Here is a 16561-nt window from a genome sequence, read left to right as displayed (position 1 = left end):
TGGGACTGGGGACTAGGTTCAAGGGCCGGAGTTGAAAGCCAGGCCCGAGGAGGGGTTCTGGCTGGTGTAATAGGCCCGGCCACCGAGTACGGCGGAGCCGCCTGTGCCCTACACAAGGGCACCCAGCTGAGGGACTCTCAGCTAGTGCCAAGCCTTGCACCCTGACGTGGGCCACCCTCTCCCATATGAGTCAGCAGTGGCCCAGGTGACGGGCCTGTCCAGTCTCGGGAACACGCATTCTGCTAACCAGGCAAAGAAAGAACATGGGCAGGCAGTGTCCGTGTGCTTCTGTGGGCCGCCTGCCCTTCCTTCCTCCCACTGGTGGTCTGAGGAGGGAGACAATGCTCTCTCTCTTTCATTTTGGGCCAGGGCATTGGGCGGGGGCTGCTGAGCCCAGGTGAGAATGGAGAGGCAGGTGATGCCAGGCCAGGGCCCAAGGAGCAATAGCCTCGCCAGCGTCTTTCCTTGTTGTCAGGGTGGGACCGGGCCCCCAGCCCCCTCTGCCCGTGGCCTCCAGCGCAGCCCCCACCTCGGGGGCTCCAGGAAGGGGCTCGCGCATCCCAAAGAGGGGGGTGACAAAGAGGAAGGTAGGCCTCTCGCCCACCTCCCTGTTTCCTGGAGCCTCACCCCACCACAGCTCCCAGCAGGTCAGCCCTGCATCTAGTCAAGAGGGCATCTGGGAGAAAAATGGCCTTTCCAGTCAGTCAGAATCCCAGACAAGCCCTTTTCTAACTGTGTGATGCTAGGCAAGTGACCTACCTTTGAGGGCCTTGGTTTCCCCAACTAGGAAATAGGGACAGGAATACCTATTTTGTAGGGTTACTGGAAGGATCTAGGCGGCGATTGACTAACAGGGCTAGCTGTTTGCTTAGCAAAGCCGCCCCCAGCCCTCGTAGCTTCCAGCTTCAGGTATTCCAGCAGGTTCTCCCATAAACTCTGCCTCTCCTTGACTTAGCTTGATCTCTGCAATTCTGTCATTAATATTTTATTTCTTTAGCAAAGTCTTTTTGTCCCTGGGACACTGCTATTCACTCTGGGGAAGGAAACCTCCCCGTGTTCCTTTGTGCAGCAGGCTTCCTTAGCATCTTTTCTGAGCGTACAAACCAGAAGGTGAAAAGGTACAGGCCCCTCTTCCCCTGCTGTCTGAAAGTAGAGCTTTCCGATGAAGCCTTTCACAAGCAGCAACGGTGTAAGGCAGAGTAGCCCCTGCTTTCCGAAAGTTCGCATTACGCCACTTTGCTTTTAGGCAAGACCTACACTAGTATGGTAATGGCTTTTTTTGCAAAAGCGAAAATCCTCTTCAGATTTCTTTCGGTTACTGAAAACAGGTACTAATGTAGGTCTTTCGTAACAGCGAAGTGGCGAAATGTGACCTTTCGGAAAGCGAGGAATACCTGTGTCATGGTGTGCACTTGGGGCCGGGCACCGACCCAGGCCTGGGTGCAAATCTGGTTCTGCCCTCTCTTCTGGCGTGATCTTGAGCAAGTGATTCAAGTTCTGTGAGCCCTACTGTTAATGATGTTGTTGCAAGGATTAAATAAGATAATGGCTGTGAAGTACCCGGCACAAGTGAGTGCCCCCTAACAACTTCCCTGGTCTGACTGTAGGGGCCTGGTCGGTGGTCATATGTCCACATGCACATGCGTGTGTCTGGTTCTGGGCGCACGCACACACACACACACACACACACACACACACACACGCTGTCACAGTGCTGGGCCAGTAGATTCACTGCAGGGAGCAGGAGCTCTCTTCCCCTCCTCCCGGCCCGACTCCTGGTGCTGCAGCTTCCCTGTGTTCCGCAGTGTTGGAAAAGGAAATCACTGAACAGATTGCAATTAAGAGGGGAGAGGGGGGGAGAGAGACAGAGGCCCTAAAATGCAGCTTGACTGAGCGCTAAACTGTGTTTTTGCCTGGAGCCAATCAGGAGCCTCTGACAAGAGCCTGTTCCCACTCACAAATCTAATTGCAAGAGGTGTGGCTGGGGTGGCCCAGGGAGCCCCGGAGAGGAGGGGGCTGCCAGCACCTTCAGGAGACTGTTGGCCGCTTGCTTGTTGCCTTGAAAGTTCCAGAGCCACATGGGAAGGGAGGAGGGAAGGCAGAGGTCTTGGGGGCCTGGGAAGGTCTGGACTCGAGAATTTCTGCCAGTTATTATAATAGCTGCCAATGACTGAGCACCTACTCTACACGGGACACGCACAGCTGCCTCCAGTCCTCTGGAGAACTGGGTGATGTTACCTCATTTTACAGATAAGAGACTGAGGCACAGAGTGTCCCTACTTTTTTTTTTTTTTTTTAAGATTTTTATTTATTTATTTGACAGAGAGAGAGAGCACAGGCAGGGCAAGGGCAGGCAGAGGGAGAAGCAGGCTTTCCTCCAAGTGGGGAGCCCGATGCGGGCCTCAGTCCCAAAACCCTGGGACCATGACCTGAGCCGAAGGCGGACACTTATCTGACTGAGCCACCCAGGCCCCCGGAATGTCCCTACTTTGTGCTAGCTGTTGCCCTAGGTCTAAGTACTTTATTTACATTATTTCTCTTTTAAATCTCCCTACCATTTCAATCCCATTTCATAGGTGGAGAAGCAGGACTCCAAGAGAGTAACTTGCCCAAGATCTCAGAGTTGATTTAGAATGGGCAAGGATTGAACCCTGGGCCTCTCTGACTCCAGGGAACAGACTTTTTAATTGTACCTCACTGTCCCTTCATTGAGCAAGGTGTTCCGGATGGAGTGGTGAGATTGAGCAAAACAACACAAACAAAAAACTGAGAAGGCCAGTTTTTGAATTTGAATTTCAGATAAACAAAGAATTTTTTTGAGTATTAGAAGTATGTCCCTAATATTGCATGGGATATACTTGTATTAAAAACAATTCTTTGTTTATCTGAAATTCAAGTTTAGCTGAAAGCCCTGTCATTTATCTGGCAACCCTAGACCTCCCTCCTCCTGCCTCGAGCGCCCCTCTTTTCTGTCAACAGCTTGCCTTTAAAGGCGGGCCCTTGGGACCAGCCATTCTGGTGTGTAGCTAGGCTGCCCAAGGGGAATACATGCTTTTCTGCTCCAGGGGCAGAACCCCGAATGCAGGCCTGCTCTGTCCCCTACTGTGTAACTTTGGGCAAGTCTGTTTCCCTCTCTGAACTCTCTCTAAAAGGAAGACGCAGTATTAGGTACCAGGTAATTCCAAGTGTTCTTGCCAGGCCTTTCCCAATGTCTTGTTCCTTTTTCCCGTCCGTGCAAAAGATGGTACAAAATCTATGGTTGTGCTGCAGTGAGGACAGGGAACACCCAACACCCGGGACAAGGAACCCCAGGGCAACAATGCTGGTGTGGACTTGGAGGGTGAGAGGGGTGGTGTAGGTTAAGACTGCTGGGAAATGGGCCATGACTGTCTTTGTCCTGCAGAGGTGACAGCTTGCTACAGCATGCAGATCCAAGGCTCCAGCCCCCTCCTGCACTGAAGGTTCTGTGAGGTTGGGCAAACTCCTTAACCCAGGCCAGTGCCTCAGTCTTCCCAACTGCAAAGTGGGTTGCATGCTGCCTGGTACTGGAGGTAAGGCGCCCGCTGTGTAGCAGGGGCTTCATAAAGCCTTGTTTTTATCGTTGGTGGCGGTGTTGGCGTTCTTCTGAAAGGAGCACCTTGAGGAATGCTAACCTCTGAAAGGACAAACACAGTCGAGGCCCCTTCCCAGCTCTGGCAAAGAGCACAACACATTCTGGGCTGCCTTCGTTTCAGCTACATTTAATTTGTCAGATTTTTGACAGACGTCTAAATTATACATTGAATTTTCCACATGACCAAATACCACGTCCCTTCCTTTGATTATCATTTTCAAAAGGGACTATAAAAAAAGAACCTTTCGATGGATCCGACTGAACCCTGCCGCCACATGGAGTGCAGAGCTAAAAATAAAAGGAAGTCAGAACTGGCCCCTGAGAAGGAAAGAGAAATCAAAGCAAACTCTGACGGGAATCAAGGGACGCGTCCTGGCGAGGGTGACACAGTGTCACCCTCCAGGCCAGGCCGGATCAGGAGCGGCCGACAGGGAGGGTGGGGCACCGAGTGGCACAAAAATAGCCACCGCTTTAGCCCAGAGGGGAATAAAGAAATTTGTCAAAAGCCAGGAGAGAGAGAAGTGGAGTTGGGAGGGAGGGAGGGGCAGGACCACGTCCTTCCAGCAGTTTCGGGAGCAGCGGACTTCCTCCACCCGGGCACATTTCTACCCGCCGGCACAATCGCTGACTTTCAGCTGTGCGCCGACATGTTCCCCAGCTCAGCCCACATCAATGACACCCTTGTTTCCATAGTAACCACGGGAGAGTGAAGGGGAAAGGGTGTGCGGCGCGGGGCGCGGGAGCCAGCCGCCGGGAGCCGCGCCGGGGCGGTCGCGGCCGGGGAGGGGGCCAGTGCCGCTGGGGCGCGGGGCCGTGGGGGGGGGACGCCAGGCCGGGTGTCCCCGCTCTGGCTTCAAATTCCATCTTCTGGTCCCGGCCACAGCGGTGGGGTGGGGCTGGGAGGGAGAGAGGGCTTTAGAGGCGTTTTGTTTTTCACAAACGGGAGCTTTCAAACTCCGCAGTTTTCAGGCTTCGCTCCTCTCCCCCACGAGCCCCTGGAGGCTTCAGCAGGGCCCGGAGGGCAGATGAAAGCTGGCGACATCCGCAATGGCTCTGTCTTGAGCTGAAAGGCCAATCTGAGCGTTCGCAGAGGCTGTTATCAGAGGAGGGCAAGTGGCTTCTGCGGGCTGGCCGAGGCCTTGGAAGGGCTCTTTCAAACAGTTCCCTGAGTTGGTGGTGAAAGAACAAAAATATTTCACAGACCATGCACGGCCGAGCCAAAGTTCCATGTCACAGCGCTCCAAATTGCAGACCTCAAAGCAGGCGTTTTGCCCCTCAGGTAACATCCCTGGTGCACTCTCTGGAGGGAGAAACCATCTTCCAGCACTAGAGCCGCATTTCCAGCCTGACAGAAGAGGGATTTCTGGTTCCTTATCGTTCTGTTTTGCCTCCGTTCGAAGCCAGCGAGGCACCTGGGCGAGACGGAGAAGCCAGGCCAGGAGGCTGCAGGGAGCGACCAGCCCAGTGGTTTAAGAAGCCTCACCCTCTTTTGTTTTGCAAGTCCTTACTGGTCTGTCCACAGCAACCCCAGGGCACCTTTTCGAGTCTGGCGTTGTGAATGACTTTCACCCCAGACGGTCTTTGAAGCTGGCCATGCCGCAGCCTCGGCTGCACAACTTCGTCCAAAAAAAAAAAAAAAAAAGCTGGGACCCGAGGGCCCGGGGCTGGAGTGGCCGCTTCGGTCTGCTCCAATGCCCCGGTGGGTTTGGGAAGGGCCACCTCTCAGGATGAGAAGGCGGCTGGCCTCCTGGGACCCCCTAGCTCCCAAACAGTCTCATGCACACTCTGAAAACCCCGGAGCTCAGGCACCAGAGGAGAGCTCAGTTCAGGAGCCCAGGGTTGCGCGGCGGCCTGCGCCGACGCGGGAGCGGGCAGCTCCTCCGGCTCAGGGAGACACGCTCTCTTTGCCCTTCTCTCCTCTCCGCCCTTAGAGGCCCGTTTTGCTGAGCCGAGGCAGGGGACAGCAGCAGCTGGGGTGACTCTGGCTCCCCGGGGCCTGGCCCAGCAATCACGCACACCCATGTTCTTCCCAGCAGCAAACCCTCTCCACCCGCCAGCATCCCACACCACCGAGTTGCCAGCACTGTAAAAATTGATCTCTTCTAAAAATCGATCTGCCAGCCTTTTCTCAGTGGAGCAGGTTCATGGTAAAGCCGCATTTATTTTTAAAATCTGATAGCAGCGGCCTATTGTGATCATTTAAACAGAATTCTTTGAGCTTTAGAAATCCCTTCTATAGGACGGCCGTGGAGAAGCCAGCTAATCTCAGAGTCGGAGGCTCACTGCTTCACTGAACTGGAGAAAGCCTGTTTGCGCTAGTCTGAGCCCTCGATGTGAGGGCTTTTTAAGGACCTTGTAATTTTTCTGGAATTAAACCTCCCACCTCTCCTTACATTCCAGATGTCATTACAGTCAAAAGTCATAAGAATTTGCATCCCTGTGTGGCTGGCCAGCGGGGTTAGGGGGGTGGGGACGAGGTATGTTTCTGTGGTGACTTGTTTGCAAGAAAGGTTTTTTTCCCTCTCTCCCCAAAGGGTGAGGATTACATACACAGTCTCCTACCTGCATGACAAGATGGTTTAATCATCTGCTATCCCTCCCCTCCCCCCACCAGCCGCTTCCCACCCTAGCTCGGTGATGGTGAAAATCACTGCCCAGCACCAGCAAACACTGTCTGTGGTTTCGGAGCCATGGGTGGGGGGTAGGGAGGAATGTAAGGGACAGGTCAGGAAATAAATGAATGCAGCATAAGCTGCTTCTTCCTCTTTTCCTTTCTTTTTTTCTTTTTTTTTTCTGAAAGAAAAAAGCCCACTGGAATTGTCTAAACTGCAATGTAATCTCTTGCTCATTTAAAAGATCTCATTTTCTAATCATGTGCTTTGAGACATTTAATACTATTTCAATTATGCAGAGGAAATAATATAATTCCTTTATTTGAAAAATGATACTGAACCTCAGAGATCAGTTAAATCTACTGCTGGAATGGGGATTCTTTTTAAACTGTGTTGTTCCCTCTCTTCAAACAGCTGTAGCTGCACACAGATGGAAAAACATTTGGTCAGAAAGCAGCAAATTAGTGTTTTTCAGGACAGAATTCAGCTCCCGCAGCTCCTGCGTCTCTCCGTTCGGCTAGATTTTATTTCTTCTTTGCATTGACATTTTTGCAGACCCAGTTCATGCCGTCCTTTGAGGGAAATGGGCAGAGAAAGGCAATATTAGTTGTAAGAAAGGCACCACACACTTAAGCCCAGGCCTGGAGAGTGGGGGGGGGGGGTGTCCCGGGTCCTCCCTTCCCCAACCTTGAGCTCCAGGGAGTTTACTTGCCCCAGGGGCCCACCTGGGTGACCAGAGACAGTGGCCTCCTGGGGAGGAGAAGGGGGATCTCTGAGAGCACAGGAGGGAGGTGGGAGGGGGAGTGCCCAGTGTCTGAACTTGAGATGGATCCTCAGGAACTCCCTCTGAAAAAATAAACACATCTGCCTGGACCCAAGGCCTGATTGAAGAGCTATCAGAGATTCCAGCCATTTTTGGCTTTTTCTGAAAGCTGACCTTTGCCAGGGCATTAAATTCAATAAGCCAGCCTTCTGGTGCCCCAGTGTGTTTACAGTGTGACAGTGTACACTTGGGTTAAATTAAATTCTTTTGGAAAAACAAACCGGCTGCAGTGTGTGTTACTGGACACACACTGGGGCAATGCGCGCTTACTTCCCTTCGTGTGGCACTACACACAGAGGTTTCAAAGGGCCGGCCTGATTCTTGCAGCTTTAAGCACTACCAAGCCGAGGGACCAGGGAGAAGGTTCCCTTAAAGGCACAGTGACCTTGAAAGTGTCCTCTCTTAGAAGGCTGGAGAGGGACAGGGGTAAAGACCACACAATGCCTACAGCCACCTGGCGGGCAGCGTGATTTCTTATAGATGCCAGGCCTGCCAGAGATGACCTCCTTTTCAACCCCCTCTGGAGCCATCCCTGAATGCTCTCCCTTTCCCCAGAGTCTCTCCGACCTTCAGGGCTGTGCGGAGTTCCCTCAGAAGCCCAGAGCAAAATCAAAGGAGGACGCTGCACGAATCCCTTTCCTCTGCATCTGTGACACATACTTGCTGAGGTCCCGGTCACATTGCACATCGCAGGGTATACATGACATGCAGAGCCCGCATTTCCTGTGACCATGGAGCTAGCAGTTGAACCTGAACAGCTGAGACAGCTTAAAGTAATAAATATCAGCTGACACCCTTGGCCGTTTGGAGCATTAATCCCATAAACAATACATCACTGCAAAACAAGCAGCAGGTATCCTATCTCCTGGCTAATCTGACCATAACCTGAATTTACAGTGATTAAAACTCCGCCAGTTGCCATCAGAGCACTTGGGCAGGAGAACCAGATAATCCGTTGGCTGTCCCAAGGCAGACCTCAGGGCGTTTGCCAAGACGTGGCTGGCCACCGCCCAAAGCCTGGAGGTGGACAGCACCTGGCAACAGTGGGGGCAAGGGTGGGGGGAGGCCGAGGTGGGAGAAGGGTGGACTCCAAGTGCGTCTCCAGTTACAACTGGGTCAGCTACTTACTGTGAAAAGCTGAGGCCAATTTTAAGACCGTTTTATGAAAAGGATTAATTTAAAGAGAAGCACGTTTAATTTTAGTAGCTAATTGGTTTCCAGGAAAAAAAAAAAGATCACCTGCCAGGAGACAAAAAAGATTTTACAAATAAAAGAGGGATGAATAAGATAACCATCTTCTCTATGCCTTCGAAGCTCAACAGCTCAGCGCTTGCGCAGCACTCTCCACCTTCAGGAACCCCGACAAACGCTGTCAAAGGTGTGCACCTCAATATTTTCTCCTCTAAAGAGACTTGCACATTTTATCACATCATCTTCTCAGAGAAGCAAGAACTGTGTTCCCACACTATACGAGTAGCAATTTTTTCCTCTTGTTTTATGGAGGATTATGGGGGGTTCTTTTATTATATGTAACTGAACATGAATGCAGTCTAAGAGATAGGAAAAATATTTACTCAGCTGCAGGAACCCAAGGCAGAATGTGGAGGGTGAGGGGCAGCTTCTTGCTGGGTATCTGTTATGGAGGCAGAGGGGATTGAAACCAGGGAGCCCTGCTGCGAGCCGGTGTCTTCCAGATGTCTGCGGGCGGGGGGCGGCAAAGCCCTTCCAGCCACAGTCTTGCCAACAGAGGGCGCTCAGAGGTCGGTCCCCACCAGCCGACCTGCGGGCCCTTGGGCCTCCACAGCTGCCACCTGTAACCTGGAGTGTGGGAAGCACGGGGAGGCTTAATAGGGACAGAGCCCCGGGGCTGCTCTGGCTCTCGGAGGCTGCCCTGGTCTGAAGTGTCTGGAGGTTGGGGAACGGTCCCTTTGCTGTCATTATGCAGGGGAGAACCTGAGCCGGAGGTAAGCGGTGCTGGGGAGGCCATAGTTACCGGGGAGGAAGCCTCCTCGGTCGAAGCAGGGCCAAGCTGTGCCAAGCCGCCCACTGGAAGGGAAAGACAGTGGTGGTGTCCACGAGCCCTGAGAGGAGGGTACGCGTCGGACTGGCCTGAGGTGGAGTTTACAGAACCGAGCGTGGAATCACGGTATCTGACCTACAGCAGACACTACATTTCTATCTTGAGATGAATCCTGTAACAACGCTGTGAGGTAGGGACTATTACGATTCCCACAGTCGGGAGGAGGAATGGGGACACGGAATCGTGGCAGGCAGACGCCGGCCGGGAGCGCAGGCCAGAGCTCCAGCCCCCGCGCCGCTTAGCCGGCCCCACTCCGCAGCGAAGGCCCCAAGCTTCGACAAGGCGGGAATCACCCCGAAGCTGGGAAAGGGAGAGATGCAGGTTCTTCGTCCTTACGGCTTCCCGCTGACGCGGGCCATGACACTGAAGGGACCCCAGCCAAGCACCCCGCACGGCTCTGCTGCCGCTCAGAGGGTGTCGCGGGCCGGTTTGGGTCACGTAACTCTCAAGACCCCCGGGCTGCCCGTGGAAGCCCGCATGTTTACGTAGGAACTACCTGCCCACCTCGGCCTGCAGTGGCCGCTCCTCACTCAGAACGAGACGTGGACCTTCTGCTCCGCGTGTCTACGCTAATGCACCCCATTGCACCCCACTGCCCTTGCCTGAATCTGGCGAGGCCTTGTTTTAAAAAAACAGATGACTGAGGAAAGGGGATTGTCTACTTGAAGCGGGTTACTGCTCTGCCTCCAGAGAAGGAAATGGACTCACAGGTTTGCTTAATGGTTGAACCTTTATTGTTAAAAACTGGTTTGACCAAATTTCTGCACATTGGATCTTCGTCACGGGATGACAGTCTTAGGGCACGGGTGGTGCTCCCCCGCACCTCCTCCTGACCAACCTTGCTGAAACCCAACTTGAATTGATTAGCTTCAGTTCAATAATAGAGACTAAATAGAGTCCTTGAACCTCAAATACTGAGCTTTGTTTAGCGTCATGGAAAGGAAAACAATTTGACATTTTACCATGTCATATTATTTCCTACGATAAACACTGGGAAAAATACAAGGCTGCCCCTAACCATCTGGGTGGAAATGGAGGAGTCCTGGACCCCTACGCTCCAAGACTGAAGGTGCGATGCCCCTTTCTTTTTTTAAAAATGTTATTTATTTATTTGAGAGAGAGAGAGAAAGAGAGAGCAAGCACAAGCTGGGGGTGGGGGCGGGCAAGAGAAGGAGAAGCAGGCTCCCCACTGAGCAGGGAGCCTGATGCGGGTCTCCATCCCAGGACCCCGGGATCATGACCTGAGCTGAAGGCAGACAGTTAACCGACTGAGCCACCCAGGCGCCCCACGATGCCCCTGTCTATGGGAAGAGTGGCTTCTGACTGCACTGCTCCTTTGAACCTGTTCTTTCTCCCAGGCCCTGATACCCAGCCACGGTTGGGTGGGCCTGGTTTTTAACGTCATGAGGACTACACGGTCGTATCGGTAATTGCTTTAAGATGACGAGGCGCTCAGACCCCTGCTGAGCATCACAGCCTATCCCGTCACGGGGCCCCAAGGGTCAGGGAGCAGCAGGATGGAGCCTACGTAAAACACTGCGCACTATTAATATTTTTTCTGGTGACCAAGGGTACTGCACCAGAGAGGTAGCAGAATCACATGTTCCGAGTTTGCTTTCTTGGCCTATAGAGAGCTTTGAAAATTTAAAAATAACCCTAAGGTCTGACTTGTAGATAAGCAGTTCCATGTACACTTGGAGTCAAAAATAACTGACGTCAGGCCTTAGAAAGGAGTGGTAAATGTCGTTTTTTAAAATATTGAAATTCTGTTGGCTTATTAAGGGAAAGTCCCCTAGATCAAGGAAGAAAAGTAACAAAACCCAGAAACCTGGCTGGAGAGTGTTTCGTGGCCATGCGTAAAGTGCTCGGAAGCCAGCTCCCACGTCAGGCGGGGCTGCGGTTGCCGCTGGTCCTTTCTATGTCGGTGAGAGGACTGTAAGCCAGCTCACTACTGTTCAGAGAAGGCAGATCGGGAATGTGGGAGAGAGGCGGGAGAGAAGGGGAGCGTCAAGCGGAGGGCATGGAGAGCAGTCCGCAGGGAAACCTGTGCGCTCACAGCTACTGGTGTGGGCAGGCCTGTTACGACTGAGGCTAGAGGCCAGGCTGAAACTGCTGACCTCTGCTTTGAAAGGAAATTTTAATTCACTATAATTTTAATTAAACACACACAGCGTTGTAGAGAGGGAATATCCTCAACCACCTGAAACTACACGAGCAGAGGAGAGCCGTGCTTCGGGGTTCCAGGGGAAGAGGGACTGATTCCTCCACCTTTCTCTGGCTCTAAGCCAGATCCTTTGTTCACCATTTTCTAGACACACAGGGGAAAGACGAGAGTCCTGCAGCTCAATGCTGTGCACGGGGGCAGGGCCTAGCCCCAGGGGCCCGGAGGGCGGCTGCCCCCATGTCTGTAAGGCAGTCTGGCCGCGGGGGCTGCAGGTTTCCCATCCCGGACATATTTTAGTTTCTCCTCTCTGCATTCAGCTCCTTGACATAACTGAGTCTCTTCTGATCACTCCTCTGGATTATGGCCTCTAGCAGGACAGAGTTTCCAAGACCGATGTTTTCCTTTAGCTTCTAGTGCCATTTACCTATGCTCTGCTCTTGACGGTTTCCCGTGAAAACCTGCTTTAATCACATGACGGCCTGGCCTCCTCATCACCATCAATGAGGCAAAGAAAGACCTGTTCTGAACGCTCCCGAAGCCCTCAGAAGTCCACTTCCATACCCAGGGCAGCGGCTGTTGAACCACATGTGGACCGCACATATTTATTTGCCTTCAGAATATTAGGCAGAACAAGAACCTCAAATCATTCCCAGGAATCACTAACTTTCATAATCTCTAATCATGTTCAAGTTGAAGCTACTCCGCTGAGGAGAAGGGATGTAGCTGCCCTATCAGGCCAGAGGGTTTAGCTCACCATCCGGGGGATCTGAGGCTGCAACTTGGCCCGCCCACCTGAGGGGGTGACTGATCGGTAGGAGACAGGTCTGACAAATGCATTTAGCTGAAACACATATGCTCAGACACAGTGTAAGTAGGGACACTGTCTTTGAACACCTGAAACAGTAACAGAAATCCCAGGTCTTTTTAAAAAACCTTGGTACGTTTTCTTTCAGGGTCATTAGAGCTGTGGTGCCAGATGTTACTTGACCCATTTAATGTCTGGTCATTTTGGTAGGTTCGCCCGTTACCGACCAGTTTTCAGGGGGTAGTGGGTGGAAGAGTGGGAGGATAGAGTGGGAGGATGAAATAGGAATAAGGGAATTTTAGTAATTATTACACAGTATCCATGCCTGAAAGTGATCTTAGGGACATTTTTCTAGTGACGTCTTTCATTTTGAGGAATACTTAAAGCCTTAATTAATCAGAATCATTAAAGGCCTGCACTTGAACTAAGCAATGCAGGAAAAGAATTCCAAGTAAGTGACTCTTTTTAAAGTGAAAACCAAGAAACTGGCTGAGTGGGCAGGAGCTGAGGTCAGAGGCATTACCTGAGGGAGGGACATGGTCAATCAGTGCCTCACAATGAAAAAGCGTTTCCACAGAAAACTCCCCGACCTTTCTCCAGTCCCCAAAGGTTACCATTAAAGGACAATAGACAGCAGATTCCCTTCTTAATTAACATTTTTATTAAATAACCCATTTCAAATAATGGTTAAATTCTCTAAATTTATATCATTCTATTAACCATAATCTAATCTCATTAACCTTGAAATCCCAGTCTTAACTACCCAATTCTATACACCATGGTACTATCTACTAAACTAATTAAGTGACCTTCAAACTATTTCTCCTCCATATAAAATCATTATTTTTCTTGTTCACAGTTCTTTGTTGTATCTCTCTTGATATCATTTCCTGTGAACCTGGTTGCTGAAGGTCCCTGATTTGAGAAGAACTTTCTGCACAAAATCAAACCACACATGACATCTCACTTTGATTCAAACTGGTTGATTTTAAAGCCCTCCCTTGCCTACCCCCCCAACCTCAGTCTGATAGCTCACTGCCTCTTTTTTTGCATAAAGATCCTGTGAGTTAAAGAGAACTCCACTTCTATGGTGGTTGACACAGCCACCAACACAGCTCTCTACCCTCCTAATCTCTGCCTGACTCGAGTGGGGCAGTGGGGGAGTGGGGGCTGGGCAGACAGGAGTGCTCCCTCCCAAGCTCCAGGCTCCTCTGACGAAGCACCCTTGCCTTGAATGCCAATACTCTAAATACTGATTCTAGATAACTCTAGCCCTCCTTTTGACATCCCTAAGGCTGGCTGAAGAAAACAAGAGCCTCACTGTTAATTCCAGCTTTGCTTTTTTTTCCTTTCAACACTCCGGCCCAGGGAAGATTACAGAGCTGTCAATTCCCATTTTCTCAGGAGTTTTCTACTTTCCTTTTTTTTTTTTTTTTTTAATTTTTAAGTTATACACCCAACTTGGGGCTCAAACTCACAACCCCAAGATCAAGAGTCGCACACTCTACCAACTGAGCCAACCAGGCACCCCTGTTCTCTACTTTCTATATTTGTGTTCTAAACCGTTTGGAGAGGCAGAATCCTCTTCCTGAAGTAGTTTGTACAAACACAAGAAAGCTATTATCCTTTCCTGGGCCGCCTCCACACCAAAATAACCTCAGGCCTCATGAATACCATTTTATGCACAATCCAGGGAACTGCCTTAGGCAAAACTTGGGTTTCTTTTTTTTAAGTGAGAAGCTAAATGAAATGATCAGATTTTACCCATCAAAAACATGCTGGGTTGTGGTTTACTCGTTGGACCAGCTTGTAAATTAAGCTGAAAAATGCAGTTAATTTGAAACCTGGTAGAAATATAATCACATATGTGATTGTAATTTTATAGAAGAGGCTTGAGAAGAAAAAAAAAAAGAACTATTAGTGCGATTAGTTCCTTTGTCAAGTGGGATTAGGGGAAAGGAAAGAACTTTTCAGTTTTTAGTTTTATATACTTGTACATGATTCATAATGAGAATATATTACTTTTATAGCCAGAGTCTAGGACGGAAGGAAATACCTAATACTGAACGCCTGCCCCCTCCTAAGCCGAAACCTCACAGAGGCCCACAGAGCTCTGGCATCTGTTCTGGGGACACAGCCGAGGGCCTCTCTGGCTACCTGAGAGCCGCCGCTGCCACCACACACACACACACACACACACACACACACACACGCACACACACACGTGCACAGAGAGCTTCCGAGGGCGCAGGTATCGAGGAGTCTGGAGGAGGAGGCGCTCGGCCAGCATGGACTGGTCTGCCCTCTGATCTAGAGGCCCGGCAGAGAAGCCGGCTCCAGCGGTTCGTGTAACAAAAAAGAAAAAAAGCCAAAGCAGCAAACAGATGGAACGACTGAGATAATTCTTGGAAGTGATTATTTGATTGAGATAAAAGCAGTCAGGCAGTTTTAAGACCAATCAATGTCAAATGTCTTAGGAGACAGGGAAGAAGAGCATTAGAAGGGAAATGGAAAGAGGCTGCAGGACAAAAATGAAGAATCAAATCGCAACGAACCAAGTTGAGAGAAAAGCAAGCTGGCCGTGCTGTTGTGACACACGCCATATGGCAATGGGGGAAGATTCCGTTTCTTCAGATGTTGTTAATCCCCCCACAGCATCTTAGAGCAGTACTGTCTGGTTCTCACAGCACTGTGGCACTTCCCTGGCAGGTAGACCAGATGTTTAAATTGAGGCATGTGGGCATGCTGGGGCTCCAGAATAAAGAAGTCGCCCTGTCGACTGGTCTGAGGCTGCTTGGTGGGAAGCATCAGAGCTGAAACTGTTTCTCACTCTTTGAGGATGCAGGCTCTCAGGTAGCTGGGGTACAACCATTTTCTGCCCTAAATTAATATCAAATGAAGGGGGAGACTGCTCTTGCGGTTTATAGCTCCCTGGTATAAAGCATGGGGCTGTCAGCAGAAGCCTCCCAGTGGGAAACCAACCTGAAGCAGCAGGAAAGAGACGCCAGCCCTGAGGGCAGGGGAGTTGGCCAAGAGAAAAATGAAAACACTTCTAGGATAACTGGTGTGCATGACTGTTGTCGGCCGGTACCTTGGGAGCACAAGTATTTAGCATCCGTAATAGTAGACACAACACAAAACCCCCAACCCAATCATCAAAGAATCCTAGTTAGAAAGCATCTTTGAAGGTCTTCTGTTCTGACCTCCTACCCAATGGGGTAGTTTGTCCCTCATGTGGGGTGGTTTATCTGTGGCTTTCCTGGAATAATGATTATCAGATTGGTTGCTAAGTAAAAAAGAACCAAACTCCTCCATGCCCTTCACATCCTGGAGCGGTTCATCTGCCAGTCAAAGGCTATTTGTTTCGTATCTTTTTCTATCTAGTTCAGTTCAACCAATGAGACAGACTACGCTGGTTGGGAGCCATGTTGCCAGGTAACCAAGCCTCCTGGTAATCTCACCTGAACGCCCTCTCCTGTGAGAGCTGAGCAGGACTGGATCTGCCAGACGCGGTCGCGGATGGTGTGCAGGTTTAGTCCTTCTGCGATTTCGGAGGCAGGGGCTGCCGTGAGCAAATCCTGCTTGTTAGCAAAGATGAGCACTGGCACACAACTTAGTTTTTCTTCCTCCAGTAATTCAGCTAGTTCCTGGATCATTTTGGGAATGGATGGGAAGGGAAGGATGAAATCTGTGATATTTAACCACGTACTTCTAACTAGAAAAAAACAGAAGTGTTAAGCTGATCAACTAGCAACTTCTAAGGGCAATGGTTCTCAGACTTGAGCCTGGGGAAGAATCCCCTGGCAGATTCCTGGGCCTACCCCAGAGATGCTGACTGTGGAAAGTCTGAGGTAGGGCCTAGGAATCTGCATTTCAACACACTCTGCAAGTGGCTCTGCTATGGATTCAGAGATCATACTTTGAGAAACAATGTTCAAAGGAGAACACAGTTGTGGATGGAGATTTAAAACGTACTCAAGGATATCTGCAAACGACTTTAAAGGCGCGCGCGCACACACACACGTTTTAAACTGAAAATGGCAGTGACTTTGGAGATTATAATGCTGCTTCATCAGTCTCTACCTTCAAAGCCTGCATGCACGTGCACTGCACTTCATCAAACTCACATCCTGAAATGACTACCTTAGTTCGTCTGGCAATGTGTCTGATGTTTTGGTTGTTGGTTGGGGTCTTAACTGTATGTTGATTCTGTCTGCAATAAGCATAAGAGAGGATGTATATTTACCTACGAGGACTCACCTCTTCCCTATTAAACTCACATTTGAGCTACTTAGGACCCTTGAGCTGTCACAGGGAACTGGGTGGTTCAAGAGGCAGGTCATCCTATTAATACCCTTTACCTCTAAGCTCATGTTTAGCATTGCTTCACATGAGTGATGATATGAGAAATCATCAAGGTATGGAAAGGAGTTCTCAAACTAATTTTCAGGAAAAGGGAACATA

The 16561-nt window shown here is 50.4% G+C and overlaps 1 protein-coding gene across 1 annotated transcript in view; it reads right to left on the bottom strand.

Annotated features, from left to right (window-relative positions):
* Positions 1–6516: 6516 nt before the first annotated feature.
* Positions 6517–16561, bottom strand: part of ARL3 (ADP ribosylation factor like GTPase 3) — a 35126-nt gene continuing 25081 nt past the window's right edge. The window contains exons 5-6 of the mRNA XM_026494001.3: positions 15559–15744; positions 6517–6797 (exon numbers count right to left, since the gene is read on the bottom strand). Of these exons, the coding sequence (XP_026349786.1) occupies positions 6750–6797; positions 15559–15744 (234 nt within the window). The 3' untranslated portion in view covers positions 6517–6749. The remainder of the gene's footprint in view (positions 6798–15558; positions 15745–16561) is intronic.

The sequence above is a fragment of the Ursus arctos genome, unplaced genomic scaffold (genome assembly GCF_023065955.2).
Source record: "Ursus arctos isolate Adak ecotype North America unplaced genomic scaffold, UrsArc2.0 scaffold_7, whole genome shotgun sequence".
NCBI lineage: Eukaryota > Metazoa > Chordata > Mammalia > Carnivora > Ursidae > Ursus > Ursus arctos.
The sequence above is the reverse complement of the archived record's forward strand: the minus strand, read 5'-3'. Positions and strand labels throughout refer to the sequence as shown.